The sequence below is a fragment of the Chenopodium album genome, chromosome 7 (assembly GCF_948465745.1).
Source record: "Chenopodium album chromosome 7, dcCheAlbu1.1, whole genome shotgun sequence".
Lineage (NCBI taxonomy): Eukaryota > Viridiplantae > Streptophyta > Magnoliopsida > Caryophyllales > Amaranthaceae > Chenopodium > Chenopodium album.
Window position 1 is genome coordinate 78,228,575 of NC_137840.1, and position 21,139 is coordinate 78,249,713.

General features: G+C 35.8%; 2 protein-coding genes across 2 annotated transcripts; both read left to right on the forward strand.

The window, feature by feature from the left end:
* Window positions 1–1,713: 1,713 nt before the first annotated feature.
* LOC145638719 (uncharacterized) lies at window positions 1,714–16,053 on the forward strand. The gene is made up of 4 exons (XM_081689716.1): window positions 1,714–1,953; window positions 2,053–2,140; window positions 3,251–3,403; window positions 15,754–16,053. The coding sequence occupies exons 1-4, from the start codon at window positions 1,821–1,823 to the stop codon at window positions 15,785–15,787; spliced, it is 408 nt and encodes a 135-aa protein (XP_081545842.1). The 5' UTR covers window positions 1,714–1,820; the 3' UTR covers window positions 15,788–16,053.
* Window positions 16,054–20,110: 4,057 nt separating this feature from the next.
* On the forward strand, window positions 20,111–20,830 carry LOC145640734 (glucan endo-1,3-beta-glucosidase-like). The gene is made up of 2 exons (XM_081691962.1): window positions 20,111–20,240; window positions 20,514–20,830. The coding sequence occupies exons 1-2, from the start codon at window positions 20,111–20,113 to the stop codon at window positions 20,828–20,830; spliced, it is 447 nt and encodes a 148-aa protein (XP_081548088.1).
* Window positions 20,831–21,139: the final 309 nt, after the last annotated feature.

The following is a 21,139-nucleotide window of genomic DNA, read 5'->3' on the forward strand; positions in this document are numbered from 1 at the left end:
CCCATTGCTTAATCCTGAGCTCACTTGTGTGAGCATTGCTTTGCTTTGGCTTTCTGAGTAATACGGAGTACTCTGTAAGATCAGGGTGCTCTCATATTCCTATGTAATGTTGTGTCCGTTTGGTTGTGTGATTTTCGGCTACTGTTATCACTTATATAATTTGCTGTAGATTATATGAAAGGGCCTTCTGTTATTGTTGGTAGAGATCCTATGGAAGTACGAAGTAAAAGATACTTAGGAAGCTATTACGGTGTATGCGCTTTTATACTTGTATTTCTATTCGAATAATGTTTTTCTGGTGGATTTCGGCTGGCAAATTATTGCATATAATGCTGACATGTTAATACTTTTAAAAAAAAAAAAAAAATAATACATGTAAATACTAATGAGTAATGACCTTGCTAAGAAACTTCTTTTTGGATGCAAAACAAATTAGGGCCGTTATTTTTCAAGATAATTAGGTATTAAAAGTTGGATTTGAATGGGAAAATATGATTAAGGTTTGATATTTTATTTATTTATTTTATTCTAAAAAGTTGTGCCTATGTAATGCAATATTTACATTAAGAAGGTAAAGTTAATACGTAGTATAAGGGTTTGTTCTGATTGACTGAACTGAACATAACTTATTAGAGCTGAAATGAACTGAATATTTTATAAGAGAAGGAAATTAGGAGCTGAAATGAACTGAACTGAACTTATTAGAGTTGAACCGAACTGAACTTATTGGAGTTGAACCGAACTGAACTTATTAGAGCTGAATTGAACTGAACTGAACTGAAAATAATCGTATCATTTAGACCCTAAGTAATACCTAAATTATTTGTTACTTTAATTAATAATAATACATATATTGATAATTTCCCTTGACTATATACATAATTTTTCAACATATAAATAAGTGTATAAATGTTAATAATATGGTAATTTTATTTAAACGTTTAGCCCACAAGACTAGGAAACAAATTGTGATCTTGCAAGGTGATTATACTACAACATTCGAATATCACCTAAAAACATAATTTTTCTATAAAATTTCAATGACTTAGCCAAAGATAAAACCCATGTTATATGACTATTGAAATGTCAAGTGTTGATAAATTGTCTTACTTTATTTATGTGTTGGAGGATATTATGTCTAAATGCCTTTGAGCATTTACTTTAGGGGCTTTGTTTGATTGACATAAAATAAGATAGGAAGTGAGACTTGTTAGGTGTGTTATTTGGTTGACATAGTTTTAATGTAACCGGGGAAGTGAAATTTTTTGGGAATTATAAATTCTAAAAAATGTAGGAATTAGGTGCAAATCCCCACTAACAAGTAGAAATTTTAGTGGGATGAAATTTGATTTTGGGAACTTCTACTTTCTAATTCCTATATGAACCAAATAACCACTAATTTTTTTTTTATTTTTTTTATTTTATTTTGCTACTTCATCGTCCTAAGCTAGTGTCATGTGTAACTAAGTTTGGAGTAATCACTTTTATGAAAATTTCTATCTCGCAAAATCTTTTAACACTTATTTATGACCACTTTATCCTTTAATTATTAATATCCATACTCTCTAGAAGATAAAGTAATTATTCCGTAATTCTTTTTCCCAAAACTATAAAATTGGAATCAACAATAACCCATGGCATAACCCTTGAATTGTATTTCCATACCCCCCTAAAGAAAAAAAAGTTGACATTGTATTTGGGGCGGGCTAGAATTATTATCATTCTCAACTTCCACACTCTTCCAGTGCAACAAAATTACAAAAACAAAACCAATCACTAGAAAAAAAAAAAAAGAGAACGAAAAGAAAAAAGAAAAAAGAATGGATATACCGGAGCTACTGGCGATATTCGGGCCGGGTATCGCCGGCGCCGTATTCGGGGCGGGTTGGTGGTTTTGGGTCGACGCCGTCGTTTGCAGTTCCATCGCCGTCTCTTTCGTCCACTATCTTCCTGGTTTTCCATCCATTCTCTCTCTTAATTTTCTCTCTCCTCGCCTTTTTCTCTCTCTTTCAACAATTACTGATTTTATGGTTTCTGCCTTTTCTAAATTAGGGATTTTTGCATCTTTGGCTGCTTTGATGTTCAATTGTGTCAGGAAAGAGGATATTGATTACTCCCCTTACGATGAAGGCGAGTGGAGGTCTGCTTTTTTGAAATACTGCTTCTGACTTTTGTTTTTTGTTTGCAATTCGATTAATTTTAGGATTTTGATTGATTGTTATTCTTATTGTAATGCAGTAAAAATTTTAAGCTAAAGTTTTTGATTTGATGATTTAATTGTTCCTTCGAGTATATTATTTGCCTTTATGTATAAATGCTTGGATCCAGTTTGTACTTTGATCATACATTAGAATGATTTGTTGTGGTCATATGATGTTATCTGCATATTAGGCTATTAGCTGTGCTTGGAAAGGTGACATCTTTTTTGGTTTCAGTGTTACTGCTTTATCTTATCACCATCCTGGAAACTCTCCTTGTTTGATCATGGATAGACATTGTGTAGACAGTGATTGTGGTGATGTTCCATTTGATAGTGATCAGGGAGGTTTGATTAAGTTTACTTTGCTTGCAAATGAATACTTTGTTTTTATGGTCTGGTCTAGGCTGGTATACAGGTATAGTCAATCATGGTAGTGATGTAGATATAGATACTGAGAGGGTAGCATGCAATCTTGCAGTGTAGGGGAGTTATATGAGTAGTCTTTTATAAAGCAACACATATGATAGGGGTCGGAATAAAAAGGAAATACATCCTCTGTTTTTTAATACTTGCACTGCACACTTTTTCACAACATTTAAGAAAAGTATGGCTCACATTATTTAATACACTTAAAATGGGGTTGAGAGATTGTTTGGAGTATTACTAACTTCTACGTATTAATTGGATCATGAGTTTTAAATAAAGGTAATATGACAACTTTTCACCCAAAAAACCTTCTAATTATTGTGCGTTGCATTTTAGGGAAGTGTTGCAAGTATTCAAAAAACTAAGGAAATAGGAAATGTGAGTTATAGAAGAGAAATGAATTGAGGGGTTCAAAACACTCTTTTAGTGAGCCTTTCCTTCCATCTGGTTGAAGACTTATAACCACTCTCTAGTTTGCTTATGATAAGTTTTCTTGTCAGCTATTGTTTGACAGGATACTGTAGTCTGTAGAACTACTGCTTGCATGTGAAATTGAATTTTAACTTTGCTGCTAAACAACAATGATTATAATATGCTGATATCTTCTACTGAATGTTATTACAGATTGAAGCTTTGGCTTTTCCTAGCTTATGTTGTATCTTTTGTATCTCTTGCGGCATCAGTTGGGTTACTTATACAAGATGCCTTGGTGCCTTCCGGACCATCAACATGGACAGGGGTTGCTGGTGTCCTGCAGTGTGTATTTGTGCTAATCAGGTCAGTATTATTTTTTAATGTTAAATTAAGTGCATTTTACTCAGTATGGATGTCCCATTATTTAAAGTGATTATAACCTTTCTCATATTGTTGTACACTCTTCGGTCTCTTCCTTCCAAACCAAATACGTCATGTGGAACTTAGTTGCTTTCTTTGTTTTATCAAGACCTTATAACAGCTATTAGGTTGTGGAATTTGAATAATTGGTATGAAGGAATTGATCTCTCTAGCCAAGTGTATTAACAAGATAAGAGCTGAATGATTTGAGTTGAGTCAAGAATGAGGTGCTTTGTCATGGAATAACAAAATGTTTTGAGCTTTAGAAGTTTAGTTTCATGAGGAACTGTTTAAGATCCATAAAGTTTAGATACTTATAATGGATGCCCTGAGAGACCTTTTTATTTTATTTTATTTTATTTTTAAGAGGGGGCCTTTCAACTTCATTAAGAGTATGCTGACTCTTGGTTTTACCTGATACCAATACCCATATCTGGGTATGAGCATCATAGCATTTAGATAGTAGCATAAGGTCATAGATTATTTAAAAATCAAGATTGATAACTCTTGTCAATTACCTTTCATGATCAAGAACCCTCTGCTCAGTTAATGCTGTATGAAAGGTTCCCAAATTCTTTGCAAACATTGTTTTGTCATATGAGTCATATCACTTGTTTGAAGGTCATGTTAAGAGAATTATTTCTCTCATGTGATCTTTTCAATTGGGGGTAACCTCAATTGAAATCAGAAGAAACATGCTCTGAAGAGCCATTGACTAAGGGAACTGATTGCCTTAGGTATAGTCAGTCATGCATTAGATTTCTAATAGAATTTTCAATAGAGAAAAATATAATCATTGGAGGTGAGAGGGGGGTTGAAGTGAGAGCGTGTGCATATAATATAATATACTAATGGAGGTGGGAGGGGAATAGAAAAATTATTCCAGTGGAGGTGGGAGGGGATTGAAGGGAGAGCATGTGCTTATAATGTGAAGTATGTGATCATTATTTGACATATGTCTAGTACTCCAATTGTTTTCAAGCCCACCCTGTAACCTCATTTAGCAGACTGTGGTGATTCCCAACAAAATTGCATAGAAGTCTCCTTGATACTCAAGAAACTTCAGATGGTCACACTTAGTGAGCATTACCCTGATAGACATGCTGCAATATGTGCATCAGACATTTTTTTTTGGTAAAGTTCTCGAGTTAGAGAAAATCTCAATGTGATGTGGAGGGTTGTATATTAGTTCATCGAATGGTTGACAAAAGTATTTGCCCTCAATTCATGTAGTGTGTGTGTGTGTGTGTGTCTCTGTGCGAGTGTTTGTAAAGAGGGGGGTGGGGGAGGGTGTGTTATGTTAAATCCCAAAATGATTTGGCAGCTCAACATAACTTGCTAGACTCATACTCAAGTTGATATCCTCTTACCAAGGCACTATCATAAATAGGACCTTTTTCTTAATATGTTTTTCCTTTTTTTCTTTTTTTTTCTTTTTATTTAATTAGAGTAGACTGTTCATATTCTGTTTTGTTAATCAATTGTGTCAGCTCTTAACATCCTAGGTTAAGTCGCATTTCATATTGTTAGATTAAAAATGATGCTTATCATAAAATTGCGTAATCAAATTCTGTTTTGAAGGATAGCAGTCATTATTGTAGATTCATCTTGAGGGACTAGTGAATACTAATCAATTGTCTTCAATAGGAAGCTCCTGCATAGACCAACAAAACCCAAGATTGATTACTCTATAAATAAGCTATAATTCATTGTAGGTGACCTTTTCTAGGCACAAAATCTTCCATAAAAACTTATAGGAAACTCTCTTATTTTTTTGCACCAAATTTCTTAGTCTGCTCCATAACCCTATGTGCTCCAGTTCATCTTATTTTGCCTTATTTCATTTCACATTTTCATATGTATGAAGCCTCTAAGTCTCAGATGTAAACTCCATAACCCTCTTCTCATACGGGATGCATTCCGAGGTCAAATGATGTTGTTTGGAACAATATACAACTATAAGTCAGCTTCATAAAAGCCATGTGGAAGCCTATAGTCAATACCAGAGGCGTGTACGGAAACCGGTAAATTGGATGCTTAAAGGCAAATTGGATGGTTCCACCCACCCAATTGGACTCCCGGAGTGTATTAGGGTCTATAGGTAGCTTCTCGGCAATTTTTATTTCAGGGTCCAAAAAAGTCAAAAAATGGAAAAATTGAAGGCTATAATACACGTTTTTTTGGCCAATTTAAGAGGTTTTAGGACCCGGTGTTGAAAAGTCTCGAGATACCAAGCGATACATCGTAGAGTCATATAATGTCGTTTGGAACCATATATGATCATTATATGTTGCCATAAATATCCGTGGTAGCCTCGAGTTTATGAAATCGGTAGAAGTTGTAAACGGGTAAATTGACAGTTTGAAGGTATATTTGATGGTTTTACCCAACCAAAAGGACTTCCGGGGTGTATTAGGGTTGCATGGGAAGCATCTCGACAATTTTTGTTTCCGGGTCTAAAACAATGAAAAATTGTCCAAAATTAAAGGCTATAATACACGATTTCGGGTCATTTTTTGACATTTTTTCAAAATTGAACTAAATACGTGGGGTGACTCCCGGGGTCATATAAGGTGGTTTGAAACCATAACACACCTATAAAGATGTCTATGAAGTAACAAGAATGAGTTATGTTTCTATTTTGAAATTTTAAAATATAATGATGTCACTAAAGTACCCATGTCGAACCCTTGACACTCGAACATGGATTTGATGCTTGGAACCTTCACTTTAAGTTCAAAATCATGGAACTTTTTCATTAATTACCGAGTTGGAAAATTGGACACGTACCCATGTCGGACATGGGTAACCCGTAACCGAGTCCATGTAACATAACGCTCGACACATTTACCCATATTCCATAACACCTTCCCTTGTGCTTGTTAGGGGTTGTTGTAAACTCCACAACCCTCTTCTCATTCTTTTGGATAAGGTTGCTCCCATCATTCGGTAATTCCATTCTACTCTCCTTTGCCTAGCAATCTAGAATACATTCTTGAAGTACAATCTACAGTTGTGTATATTATGATTTTGTTTGGACCCTTATACGGGATGCTTCCCGAGGTCATATGATGTTGTTGTGACCCATGTGGAACTATAAGTCGGATATATAAATGCCCCGTGGAAGCCTATAGTCAATACAATAGGCGTGTACGGGTAAATTGGATGCTTAAAGGTAAATTAGATGGTTCCACCCACCCAATTGGACACCCATTGGGTATTAGGGTCTATAGGTAGCTTCTCGCCATTTTTTATTTTCGGGTCCAAAAAAGTCAAAAATTTACAAAATAGAAGGCTATTATACACGCTTTTTGGCCAATTTAGGAGGTTTGGGGACTCTGTGTCGAAAAGTCTCGGGATACCAGGCGATACATCATAGGGTCATATAATGTCGTTTGGAACCATTATGATCATTATATGTAGCCATAAATGTCCGTGGTAGCCTCGAGTTTTTTAAATCAGCGGAAGTTGTAAACGGGTACATTGACAGTTTCAAGGTATATTTAATGGTTTTACCCAACCAAGATGACTTCCGGGTTGTATTAGGGTCCATGGGAAGCATCCCGACAATTTTTGTTTCCGGGTTTAGAACAATGAAAAATTGTCCAAAATTGAAGGCTATAATACACAATTTCGGGTAATTTTTTGACTTTTTTTCAAAACTGAACTAAATATGTAGGGTGACTCACGGGGTCATATAAGGTGGTTTGAAACCATAACACACCTATAAAGATGTCCATGAGTAGCAAGAATGAGTTATGTTTATATTTTTAAATTTTAGAACATAATGATGTCACTAAAGCACCCATGTTGTACCCTGGACACTAAAAAACATGGATTTAATGCATGGAACCTTCACTTTATGATAAAAATATTGGAATTTTTTCATTAATTGTCTAGTTAGACAATTAGACACGTACCCATGTCGGACATATGTAACCGAGTTCATGTAACATAACCCTCAAGACATTTACCCATATTCCATAACACGTGCCCTTGTGCTTGTTGCATCACTTGCACAAAATTTCTTAGTCTGCTCCATAACCCTATGTGCTCCTGTTTTCATCTTCTTTTGCCTTATTACATTTCATATTTTCATATGTATGAAGCCTCAAAGTCTTAGGGGTTGTTCTAAACTCCACAACCCTCTTCTCATTTCTTTGGATAAGGTTGCTCCCATCATTCGGTAATTCCATTCTACTCTTCTTTGTCTAGCAATCTAGAATACATTCTTGAAGTACTATCTACAGTTGTGTATACTATGATTTTGTTTTGACCCTTATACGGGATGCTTCCTGAGGTCATATGATGTTCTTGTTACCCAACAATCTAGAATACATTCTTGAAGTACTATCTACAGTTGTGTATACTATGATTTTGTTTTGACCCTTATACGGGATGCTTCCTGAGGTCATATGATGTTGTTGTTACCCATGTGCAACTATAAGTTGGATACATAAATTCTCCTTGGAAGCCTATAGTCAATACAATGGGAGTGTACGAAAACTGGTAAATTGGATGCTTAAAGGTAAATTAGAAGGTTCCACCCACCCAATTGGACACCCTGTGGGTATTAGGGTCTATAGGTAGCTTCTCGCCAATTTTTTATTTCCGGGTCCAAAAAAGTCAAAAATTTGAAAAATTGAAGTCTATTATACACGTTTTTTGGCCAATTTAGGAGGTTTGGAGACTGATACCAAGCGATACATCATAGGGTCATATAATGTCGTTTGGAACCATTATGATCATTATATGTAGCCATAAATGTCCGTGGTAGCCTCGAGTTTATGAAATCAGTGGAAGTTGTAAACGGGTACATTGACAGTTTGAAGGTATATTGGATGGTTTTACCCTACCAAAAGGACTTCCAGGGTGTATTAGGGTCCATGGGAAGCATCCCGACAATTTTTGTTTCCGGGTCTAAAAAAGTGAAAAATTGTCCAAAATTGAAGGCTATAATACACGATTTCGGGTCATTTTTTGACATTTTTTCTAAACTCAACTAAATACGTAGGGTGACTCACGGGGTCATATTAGGTGGTTTGAAACCATAATACACCTATAAAGATGTCTATGAAGTAGCAAGAATGAGTTATGTTTATATTTTTAAATTTTAGAACATAATGATGTCACTAAAGCACCCATGTTGGACCCTGGACACTCAAACATGGATTTGATGCTTGGAACCTTCACTTTATGATCAAAATATTGGAATTTTTTCATTAATTGTCGAGTCGGACAATTGGACACGTACCCATGTCAGACATAGGTAACCAAGTTTATGTAACATAACCCTCAAGACATTTACTCATATTCCATAACACCTGCCCTTGTGCTTGTTGCATCACTTGCACAAAATTTCTTAGTCTGCTTCATAACCCTATGTGCTCCTGTTTTCATCTTCTTTTGCCTTATTACATTTCATATTTTCATATGTATGAAGCCTTTGAAAATACGAGAATTTCGTTTTTGAGACCAGTGCGTATTCCTCCAACTCCAACAATGGATTCTTCTTGCTTCTCGCAAGTCTTAAGGGTTGTTGTAAACTTCACAACCCTCTTCTCATTTCTTTGGATAAGGTTGCTCCCACTATTTGGTAATTCCATTCTACTCTTCTTTGCCTAGCAATCTAGAATACATTCTTGAAGTACTATCTACAGTTGTGTATACTATGATTTTGTTTGGACCCTTATACGGGATGCTTCCCGAGGTCATATGATGTTGTTGTGACCCATGTGCAACTATAAGTCGGATACATAAATTCCCCTTGGAAGCCTATAGTCAATACAATGGGTGTGTACGAAAACTGGTAAATTGGATGCTTAAAAGTATATTAGAAGGTTCCACCCACCCAATTATACACCCTGTGGGTATTTGGGTCTATAGGTAGCTTCTCGCCAATTTTTATTTCCGGGTCGAAAAAAGTTAAAAATTTGCAAAATTGTAGGCTAATACACGCTTTTTGGCCAAGTTAGGAGGTTTCCGGACCCCATGTCATAAAGTCTGGGGATACCAGGCGATACATCATAGGGTCATATAATGTCGTTTGGAGCCATTATTTTCATTATATATTGCCATATTTTTCCGTGGTAGCCTCAAGTTTATGAAATCGGTGGAAGTTGTAAACGGATAAATTGACAGTTTGAAGGTATATTGGATGGTTTTACCCAACAAAGAGGACATCCGGGGTGTATTAGTGTCCATGGAAAGCATCTCGACAATTTTTGTTTCCGGGTCCAAAACACTGGAATATTGTCCAAAATTGAAGGCTATAATACACGATTTCGGGTCATTTTTTGACGTTTTTTCAAAACTGAACTAAATACGTTGGGTGACTCCCGGGGTCATATAAGGTGGTTTGAAACCATAACACACCTATAAAGATGTCTATGAAGTAGCAAGAATGAGTTATGTTTCTATTTTGAAATTTTAGAATATAATGATGTAACTAAAGCACTCATGTCGGACCCTGGATACTCGATCATGGATTTGATGCTTGGAACCTTCACTTTAAGTTCAAAATCATGGAATTTTTTCATTAATTGTCGAGTCGGACAATTGGACACGTACCCATGTCGGACATGGGTGACCGAGTCCGTGTAACATAACCCTCAAGACATTTACCCATATTCCATAACACCTGCCCTTGTGCTTGTTGCATCATGCATCACTTGCACAAAATCTCTTAGTCTGCTCCGTAACCCTATTATATCATGTTCATGTTCTTTTGCCTTATTACATTTCATATTTTCATATGTCCTCCGATCCCGAGGTCTATAAGAAAAGTGAGCGTATCCGGAACCTGAAATGCCTATCGACAACACGGAGACAAGCCTCAAATCTCACGGTATGTTGTAAACTCCACAACCCTCTTCTCATTTCTTTGGATAAGATTGCTCCCAGCATTTAGTAATTCCATTCTACTCTTCTATGCCTAGCAATCTAGAATACATTCTTGTAAGTACTATCTACAGGTGTGAATACTATGATTTTGTTTGGACCCTTATACGGGATGCTTCCAGTTGGATACATAAATGCCCCGTGGAACCCTATAGTCAATACAATGGGCGTTTACGGAAACTGGTAAATTGGATGCTTAAAGGTAAATTAGATTGTTCCACCGACCCAATTGGACACCCAGTGGGTATTAGTAGGGGTGAAAGTTCGGTTTTCGGTTTGGTTTTTTGCCCAAACCGAAACCGAACCACCATAATTCGGTTTCTTGATTTTGCAAACCACACCGCACCACTTTAGCTTTGAAACCGAACCAAACCAAACCACCTAAATTTCGGTTTTCTTAAAAAAAACCGAACCGCACCGAATTTTCATATCAAACATCATAAACATCAAATTTTGCAAAAAAATCCAAACCAAAACACACCAAACAAAACGAAACCAAACCCATTTATACAAACATAATAAAACAAGTTTTAACCCAGATCCGCAAACATTCCTAGACATAATTACTATAATATCGAATTGCTATAATTTCGAAAAATTTAAGATAAAACCCTAATTTCATTGAACTAAAAATTGGAACAAAAATCATCGAAATATCAGAAAAAATTGGACAAAAATTAGTAGAAAAAAAAAACACAAACCAAATTAAAAGAAAGAAAAAGAGGACAAACCTCACATTCCACCGAAAAAACGTCGAATTTGGGTTTTTAATGGTCAAATTCGACCATGAAAACTCTAGATCTAGAGTTTTCATAGTCGAATTTGACATGAAAAACCTTTAGTTGATGGTGTTCGAAATCAAAACCTTTAATATAGTTGATGGTGTTCGTTAATGGTGAAGCGAATTCGGAATTTATTAATCAAAAGCTCGATGTTTTCGTTAATGGTGGCGAGGAGAGACAAGAAAAACGAAAAGAAAAGAGGAGAATGAGACAATGAAAGCGAAGAAGAGGAGAGAGAATGGGCAATTGGGCGAAATCCGGGAAAGAGGAGAAGAGGAAAGGAGAGAGAAAGGGTGGAAAGAGAGAGAGGGAGGCTGAGAGTGATTAGGGTTTTCTTATTTTTCATTATATACCTAGGGTATTTAGTTTTGGGCCAGGGGTTTTGTAGGATTGGGCTTATAATTCGGTTTGGTTCGGTTTTACAATTTCCCGAACCGAAACCGAACCGAAAACCGAATTTTTTTTTATTTTTGACACCGAAACCGAACCACCCTCCCAAAAAACCGAACCACATTCCTTGTTCGGTTCGGTTTTTCAGTTCGGTTCGGTTTGACACCGATTCACTTTCACCCCTAGGTATTAGGGTCTATAGGTAGCTTCTCGCCAATTTTTATTTCCGGGTCCAATAAAGTTAAATATTTGCAAAATTGAAGGCTATAATACACACTTTTTAGCCAATTTAGGAGGTTTCGGGACCCCGTGTCGAAAAGTCTCGTGATACCAGGCGATACATCATAGGGTCATATAATGTCGTTTGGAACCATATATGATCATTATATGTTGCCATAAATGTCTGTGGTAGCAATATGTGAAAGTTGTAAACTGGTAAATTGACAATTTGAAGGTATATTGGATAGTTTTACCCAATCAAAAGGACTTCCGGGGTGTATTAGGGTCCATGGGAAGCATCTTGACAATTTTTGTTTTCGGGTCTAAAACAGTGAAAAATTGTCCAAAATTGAAGGCTATATTACACGATTTCGGGTCAATTTTTGACATTTTTTCAAAACTGAACTAAATTCGTGGGGTGACTTTCGGGGTCATATAAGGTGGTTTAAAACCATAACACACCTATAAGGATGTCTTTGAAGTAGCAAGAATGAGTTATGTTTCTATTTTGAAATTTTGGAATATAATGATGTCACAAAAGTACCAATGTCGGATCCTCGACATTCTAACATGGATTTGATGCTTGGAACCTTCACTTTAAGTTCAAAATCATGGAACTTTTTCGTTAATTGCCGAGTCGGACAATTAGACACGTACCCATGTCGGACATGGGCAACCGAGTCCATGTAACATAACCCTCAAGGCATTTACCCATATTCCATAACACCTGCCTTGTGCTTGTTGCATCACTTGCACAAAATTTCTTAGTCTGCTCCATAACCCTATGTGCTCCTGTTTTCATCTTCTTTTGCCTTATTACATTTCATATGTTCATATGTATGAAGCCTCAAGTCTCAGGGGTTGTTGTAAACTCCATAACCCTCTTCTCATTTCTTTGGATAAGGTTCCTCCCATCATTCGGTAATTCCATTCTACTCTCCTTTGCCTAGCAATCTTGAATACACTCTTAAAGTACTATCTACACTTTTGTATACTATGATTTTGTTTGGACCCTTATACGGGATGCTTCCCGAGGTCATATGATGTTGTTATGACCCATGTGCAACTATAAGTCGGATACATAAATGCCTCGTGGAAGCCTATAGTCAATACAATGGGAGTGTACGGAAACTGCCAATTGGATGCTTAAAGGTAAATTAGAAGGTTCTACCCACCCCATAAGACACTCTGTGGGTATTACGGTCTATAGGTAGCTTCTCGCCAATTTTTATTTCCGGGTCCAAAAAAGTCAAAAATTTGCAAAATTGAAGGCTATAATACACGCTTTTTGGCCAATTTAGGAGGTTTCGGGACCCCGTGTCGAAAAGTCTCGGTATACCATGCGATACATCATAGGGTCATATAATGTCGTTCGGAACCATATATGATCATTATATGTTGCCAAAAATGTCCGTGGTAGCCTCGAGTTTATGAAATCGGTGGAAGTTTTAAACGGGTAAATTGACAGTTTGAAGGTATATTTGATAGTTTTACCTAACCAAAAAGACTTCCGGGGTGTATTAGGGTCCATGGGAAGCATCCCGACAATTTTTTTTCCGGGTCTAAAAAAGTGAAAAATTGTCCAAAATTGAAGGCTATAATACACGATTTCGGGTCATTTTTTGACATTTTTTCAAAACTCAACTAAATACGTAGGGTGACTCACGGGGTCATATTAGGTGGTTTAAAACTATAACACACCTATAAAGATGTCTATGAAGTAGCAAGAATGAGTTATGTTTATATTTTTAAATTTTAGAACATAATGATGTCACTAAAGCACCCATGTTGGACCCTGGACACTCAAACATGGATTTGATGCTTGGAACCTTCACTTTATGATCAAAATATTGGAATTTTTTCATTAATTGTCGAGTCGGACAATTGGACACGTACCCATGTCGAACATGGGTAACCGAGTCCATGTAACATAACCCTCAGGACATCATAACACCTGCCCTTGTGCTTGTTGCATCACTTGCACAAAATTTCTTAGTCTGCTCCATAACCCTATGTGCTCCTGTTCATCTTCTTTTGCCTTATTACATTTCATATTTTCATATGTATTAAGCCTCAAGTCTGAGGGATTGTTGTAATCTCCACAACCCTCTTCTCATTTCTTTGGATAAGGTTGCTCCCATCATTCGGTAATTCCATTCTACTCTCCTTTGCCTAGCAATCTAGAATATATTCTTGAAATACTATCTACAGTTCTGTATACTATGATTTTCCTTGGACACTTATACTGGATGCTTCCTGAGTTCATATGATGTTGTTGTGACCCATGTGCAACTATAAGTCGGATACATAAATGCCCCGTGAAAGCCTATAGTCAATACAATGGGCGTGTACGGAAACTGGTAAATTGGATGCTTAAAGGTAAATTAGATGGTTCCACCCATCCAATTGTACACCCAGTGGGTATTAGGTTCTATAGGTAGCTTCTCGCCAATTTTTATTTCCGGGTCGAAAAAAGTTAAAAATTTGCAAAATTGAAGGCTATAATACACGTTTTTTGGCCAATTTAGGAGGTTTTGGGACCCGGTGTCGAAAAGTCTCGAGATACTAGGTGATACATCATAGGGTCATATAATGTCGTTTGGAACCATATATGATCATTATATGTTGCTATAAATGTCCGTGGTAGCCTCGAGTTTATGAAATCGGTGGAAGTTGTAAACGGGTAAATTGACAGTTTGAAGGTATATATTGGATGGTTTTACCCTACCAAAAGGACTTCCAGGGGGTATTAGGGTCCATGGGAAGCATTTCGACAATTTTTGTTTCCGAGTCTAAAAAAGTGTAAAATTGTCCAAAATTGTAGGCTATAATACACGATTTCGGGTCATTTATTGACATTTTTTCATATACTGAACTAAATACGTGGGGTGACTTCCGGGGTCATATAATGTGGTTTGAAACCATAACACACCTATAAAGATGTCTATGAAGTACCATGAATGAGTTATGGTTTGAAACCATAACACACCTATAAAGATGTCTATGAAGGAAAATAATCACCTTTATTGTAGAGTAACATGAGAAGGAGAGTACTAAATATTCTCATGAAAATTAATCTATAATCACCCTAAGCATCGAGTACCTTGGTGTTTGATGTCTGTGTGCCTTTGGCTCACACCTTGGCATGGGAAACTCTTTGTTAACTTTTTGTTCCTCGGGTTGGTTCGTGACTTAAAAAAAATTATCTTGCCCTATACGGCCTATAGGCTATAGGGACTTGCTTCCCTTCTCTCAAGCAAGTCATTAATTTGGAACTTTGCAGTGCTTATCTTTTTAATTTTCCTTTAGGTCAATAAATTTTGTGTTAGAAAAGAGAATTTGGAAACTTGGAATGGACAACGTTGCTCCTAGGAGAAACATGATATTCTTGTTATATGGCTTTATGCCTCTATATCGTACGGTTCCTTATTACAATTCTTGTTAGCCGACCTTAAATCGTTTTGGGACTAAAGATTTGTTGTTATTTATTGTTGTTGTTTTTGTATGGATTTATGTCTCTGTTATATATATTTATAAAGGAACAATGAGTAATTTGATAATTGGGGAAACCCTGTATTTTCTTAAGGTGGTTTCAGGAAGTAAATATATAAGAAAACAAACAAGGTCTTATTCAATTTGCATACTCCAATTTAATTGCTCTAGTAGTCGTAAGTCCATTTGACTTTTGGGTATATGTGCCTGTGTTCTGGCTACTATACTGCCTGCTTGAATCCTTGCTCTAGTAACTGCATGCCTGTCTGCCCTATCAATGTTCACATTCCCATTGCTATGAATCTACAACTTTCCTGAGACACTGATTTTGAACTTTTGTAATCCCACCGAGATAAAGCTTTGGAGGATCAACACTCCAATATATACTTTTACCATGCTTGCTCTTGCACCTAGCAGGGTTTGTATGCCATTTGGATGTCTGCCATTTGCTGGGTACATTCAACCTATTAAGTTTTTAATTTGCTCACAAATTTACACTTTTTTTGACAGTGGGCTGATCTATTGGACTTCTCATTCCGAGTAGCTGGATACACATTGAAGGAGCTTTAAGACTTTTGTATAATTTACTTTTACTTGAATGTGCAGTAAAGTAGTTGACCTTGTGTATATGTCTGTAATATGCTACTTGTCGTGAGCAACAAAGATTTGCCTCACAGAATTGAGTGCAACTCTGTATGTTAGCATTGATTTCTGAAAATTTCCTCATTCTTATGTTCTGAAGCTGTCTCATCAAGTAGGTGGTTGGAAACTTGGGATAATTGTTATGTCTTGTGTGTTTTTGAGCCTCGACGTGTAATCTTTAAACTTTATAATTGTATGTAAGTCGCTAACAAACCTGCTTGCTTGTGTATCGCCTCTATTCAATTAATGCCGTACTATCATAAATTAAATGTGGCATTGTAAGATGATCTTACGATAGTGTCATTTATAGTATTAAGGATTGTTCTTTACTTCTTTATCCTTTCATCGTGAACAGCTATTTAATCCAAAGGAATTCAATTACTTGGCTAGGCAAAAATTTTGCTACAGATTTGAAGTATCCAAATGCATGAGAGAGTAGATTACAATCATTACATGTGCTCTTTGGATTGAGAAAAAGACAAGTGTAATTTGTACTTCGTATTAAGTTATTTCCCTTTACTGAGTCTACTCTATCGTTCCACTTAAAAATCGCGAACAAAGCATTTGTATCAAGCACTATGTAAATACTAACTAGAAAAGCAAGTATGTTTATACTATATTTTGAATATACTCATAAGGGCTATTCTTCATACTTCATGGAAATTGTCGTGTTGAAAATTGTGTGTCATGACATTTACAGTGCATTAAGTAAAATTAACGTATTTACAAGCTAGATAGAGGACATTAAAAATTACAAAGATGTTAACTTTTTTTCATTTTTTTTTTTAGGGACAAAGATGTTAATTAGGATATCGTCTTCGGGCCTGTTTAAATTTACTGTACTGAATGAATAGATCTTATGATTATGTCATTTAATTAAAAGGATTATTTCCTTTAACTCTCTTTGTAATCCAGTGATTATGGGAATATAGGATAATGCATTTATCATATTATTGATATGAAATCAATCAATGAATGTTGACAATAATTGTCTTTATTCTATTTCCTTTCCGCAAAAAGTTGTTTTTTTCTACACTTCGTATTAACTATATGACGTGCTACCTCAAATAAATAGATAATACTTGGCCTACTCTTTGCATTTATATGTCTTTATTTTATACACTAGAAATTCTATCTTTTACAAGGAATTAAATGTCATTATTTCGAAATATATCAACAGAATCAAATAATTCAACGTATTCAAATTACAAAAATTTCAGTAACAAACTCCAGCTATTCCTGCTGCATGATGTGTATTGTATAAATATATTTATTTAAATGAATGAATGTCATTGAGTTGTTGTAACGATATCAACACGCAGTTAAATTTTCGAGTTTAGTGTAACAAAAATTATAATCTAGCTCTTTAAGGTGATATGGAAATCTTCTGGCGGAATTCGTTTCATTTTACATGTACGATTTTTGTAATCATCATCAATCTGCATTCACATTTCACAAGTAAGTTTCTCAAACTAGTATGTTTTGTCTTGAGATTTGTTACTAACTTTTTTTTTCAGTCTGAATTTCCTTTTGTCTGAATTTATTGGACCTATTTTTATTCTGTGTATATAGTTGTAAAATGAATTGGTTATCTTACTATAACTTTACAAGCTTTACTAGAGCATTTTCATGTTGAAGGCTGTGAAAAAAAAAAAAAAAAAAAGCCTTGATTTTTTTCGATTTTTTGTAAATAGATGCTGCTGTAGGAGTTAACTATGGACTGCTAGGAGATAATCTTCCACCACCAAGCAATGTGGTGGACCTCTATAGGAAAGAAAACATCCCTCTCTTAAGATTATTTGAACCGAACCCGGACGTGCTCAATGCTCTAAGAGGGTCAGGATTAAAAGTTTCCTTAGGAGTGAAAAATGTAGATGTTACCAACATTGCTATGAATGGGAATGCTGCCATGGAATGGGTGAACACCAACGTTGTCCCTTACGCGAAAGATGTTAATATTGGATGGATCGCGGTAGGCAACGAGTTGGTGTCAGCAGACCCCGCTGCTGCGCTCATCACCCAAGCCATGGGCAACATACTAAATGCCCTTAACGCGGCGCAACTTACTGGCATTCATGTCTCGACAGCTATTAGTGGCAGGGTACTCGGGGTTACTTACCCGCCCTCTGCAGGGGACTTCAACAATGAATCCAAGGAAATTATGATCGCGATAATTAAATGGCTTCAAACTACTAATAGCCCTCTTTTCATCAATGTGTACCCGTATTTTGCCTTCGCTTCTAGCCCTACGGATATACCATTAAATTATGCTCTTTTCAATGCAACAAACCCTGTAATCGATGGGCCGTACACTTACACTAGCTTATTCGATGCTATGGTTGATTCATTCTACGCCGCCTTAGATAAAAATGGAGGAGAAAATTTGGCAGTCGTCGTGTCTGAGACTGGGTGGCCTACTGCAGGATTTGAGCCTTATACAAGTATACAAAATGCACAAACTTATAATCAAAAACTGATTGATAAAGTGAAAGCAACCGGAACACCAAGAAGGCCTTCGGCTTTGTTAGATTGCTTTATATTTGCTATGTTTAACGAGGATCAAAAGGGGGAAGGGGTTGAACAGAATTGGGGACTTCATTATCCAAACGCGAGCCCTGTTTATCCATTGACAATTTCTACTTCTTGTGATGAGAACTAGTTTAGTTTATGCAAGTTGTCGAAAATTCATGTAATATAAGCTGATATGGCTTCAATAATTCTTAGTTGTGTGTTTTTCTTATTGTGTTCAAATAAGAAATAACACTATGTTAGTTTCTTTCCAATTCTTTTGTACTTCGTTGATTGGTTTGATTCTTGTTTAATTTATAAAACAGCTGAAAATCAAGCAAATGATCAAGAACAATAAGCAGCCTCATTATCAAGGTGAGAGAGTTCACAAGGACGTTACAATTAAGCTAAAAGGGGAAGGAAAAATAAAGGCCTAATATAAGATATAGAACCTTTCATATGAGATTTATATCAAATTTTAAATGTAACAATGATATGATTTTGGAATTGTATAAGTCATGAAAGTTGACTTTGATATAAATACTCTATCATGTAAATGCATGCATGTTCATGTAGGATCCATTTTCTTTTAAAGTTAATACTTTGACTTTTACATTATTTATAATTCTATATACCTCATCACTTTGGCTTAGATCATATGGTTAATGAAAGTCAGGTGGGATTAATTTTTTAATAATAATAAATTGTACTCGTATTCATATTAATGATTGAAATAACGCAATGATAAGCGTGTAATAAAAAGTATAGCATTTAAAAAAAAACGTACAAAGAAAGAACGAATTAAATATCTAGCATTTGATTTTGATTTATTAATTCCTTCTTCTCTAAACAAACTCTTCCAACTTGATGTGATTATCTTATTACGAAATAAAAAGTTTTAAAAAATTTGAGACACATGTTGTACTAAGAATTATAGTCAAAGTTATACAAATACTGTAAAATTCAACCAATTACAAGTATTTTTGAAAACAGATAACTACTCCGAAAAAATTAAATATTACTCCGTACTTTATGATCGACATAAAACAAGTAAGAAATCAAAGTATATATATCTCAAAAATTAATTAGAAGTATTACTTTATTGTCTGTATGCTCCGTTAATAAGGAAATAAATCGCAACTTTATGAAGTAAACCATCCAAGAAGATGCTGGTTGTAAATGATCATAATTACTCCAGCAATTATGTGATTGTGTGTGGTTGTTGGTGTTGTGTAGCTTTGTATATCCGGTATACTCGGATATCTCTATTATATAAGCCAAAGTAGATTAGTAAGGAGACTATTAGCAATTGCGAACCTTTCCTCCTTTAAATAAATAATAATCCATAAGTTTGGTGAAGCTATTCGTCAAACTATATTATAGGAATGGAGCTCTTTTTCAGGATTCATTTTGTCCTTTTCATAGTGATGCCACTTACTGTGACATCAATCTACAACTGCATATGACAAGTAAGTTACCAAAAGTCCAAAACTATTCGTAAAACAGTTTCGAATTTAGGAGATAACATAAATACCGTAACCAGAGTTTTATATGCTACAATCAAATCTCGTTTACATAATTGCATCTTGGTCATTTGCATGTGTATACCTATAGGCCCAATAGGAAAATATATTCAGGCCCAAAGTATTGGCTCGACGTCACATGTATCTTGTCAATTGTCATCACTAATGTATATTGTTTGGTATCGAACTTGTTTATGCAAATAGGTGCTGCTATTGGAGTCAACTATGGATTCGAAGGAGACAATATTCCATCAGCATATGATGTGATAGAACTCTACATGAAAAAACATTCCTCTCTTGAGAATGCTAGAGCCAAATGCAGATGTACTCAATGCTCTAAGAGGGTCTAAGATTAAAGTTTCCCTAGGAGTGAAAAATGATGATGTATTGAACATTGCAATGAACCTAAACACTGCTACATACGCGTTGGGTTTATGACAATGTTGTCCCTTACATCAAAGATGTGGATATTGACTGGATCGTTTTAGGCAATGAGATGGTGTCAAGTCCTGAGGCTAAATACATCCCTCAAGCAATGAACAATATACTGAGTGGCCTTAACTCGGCAAATCTAACAAATATCAAAATCTTTAACAGCAGTAAATGCTGCCAAAGTCTTAGGAGTCGCTTCCCCTCCTCCTGCTGCGAGCTTCAGCAACGATGCTGGTGCAGATATGCAGGGGATTATCACATGGTTAGCAGGTACAAATAACCCGCTGCTAATCAATGTGCACCCTTGTTACGTCTTTGCTTCAAATCCTTACAAAATAACTTTAGATTGTGCACTTTTCAGTGCAAAGCAACCTATAGTTGACGGAGTCACTCAGTACTATAGTCTATTTGAGGCTATGGTGGATGCAGTTTACGCGGCCTCGAGTAGAGTTGGTGGGAGTAATGTGGCAGTAGACCAGTAGTAGTGTCTGAGACTGGGTGGCCTACTGCTGGGAATGAGCCTTATACAAATAAGCAAAATGCTCATGTTTTTAATCGGAAACTCATTAATAAACTGAAGATAACTGGGACACCAAGAAAGCCATCAACTGTTTTAGATTTCTTCATATCATCTATGTTCAATGAGAATTTGAAGGCCGTTGGAGTTGAACAAAATTGGGGATTGCATTATTTTAATTTTGATGATGCTTATAAGCTTGCCAGGCTTCAATAATATTTTTTATTGCTCTGATTCTTTTTTCTGCTGAATATGTTCGTCTTTTGAAATACTT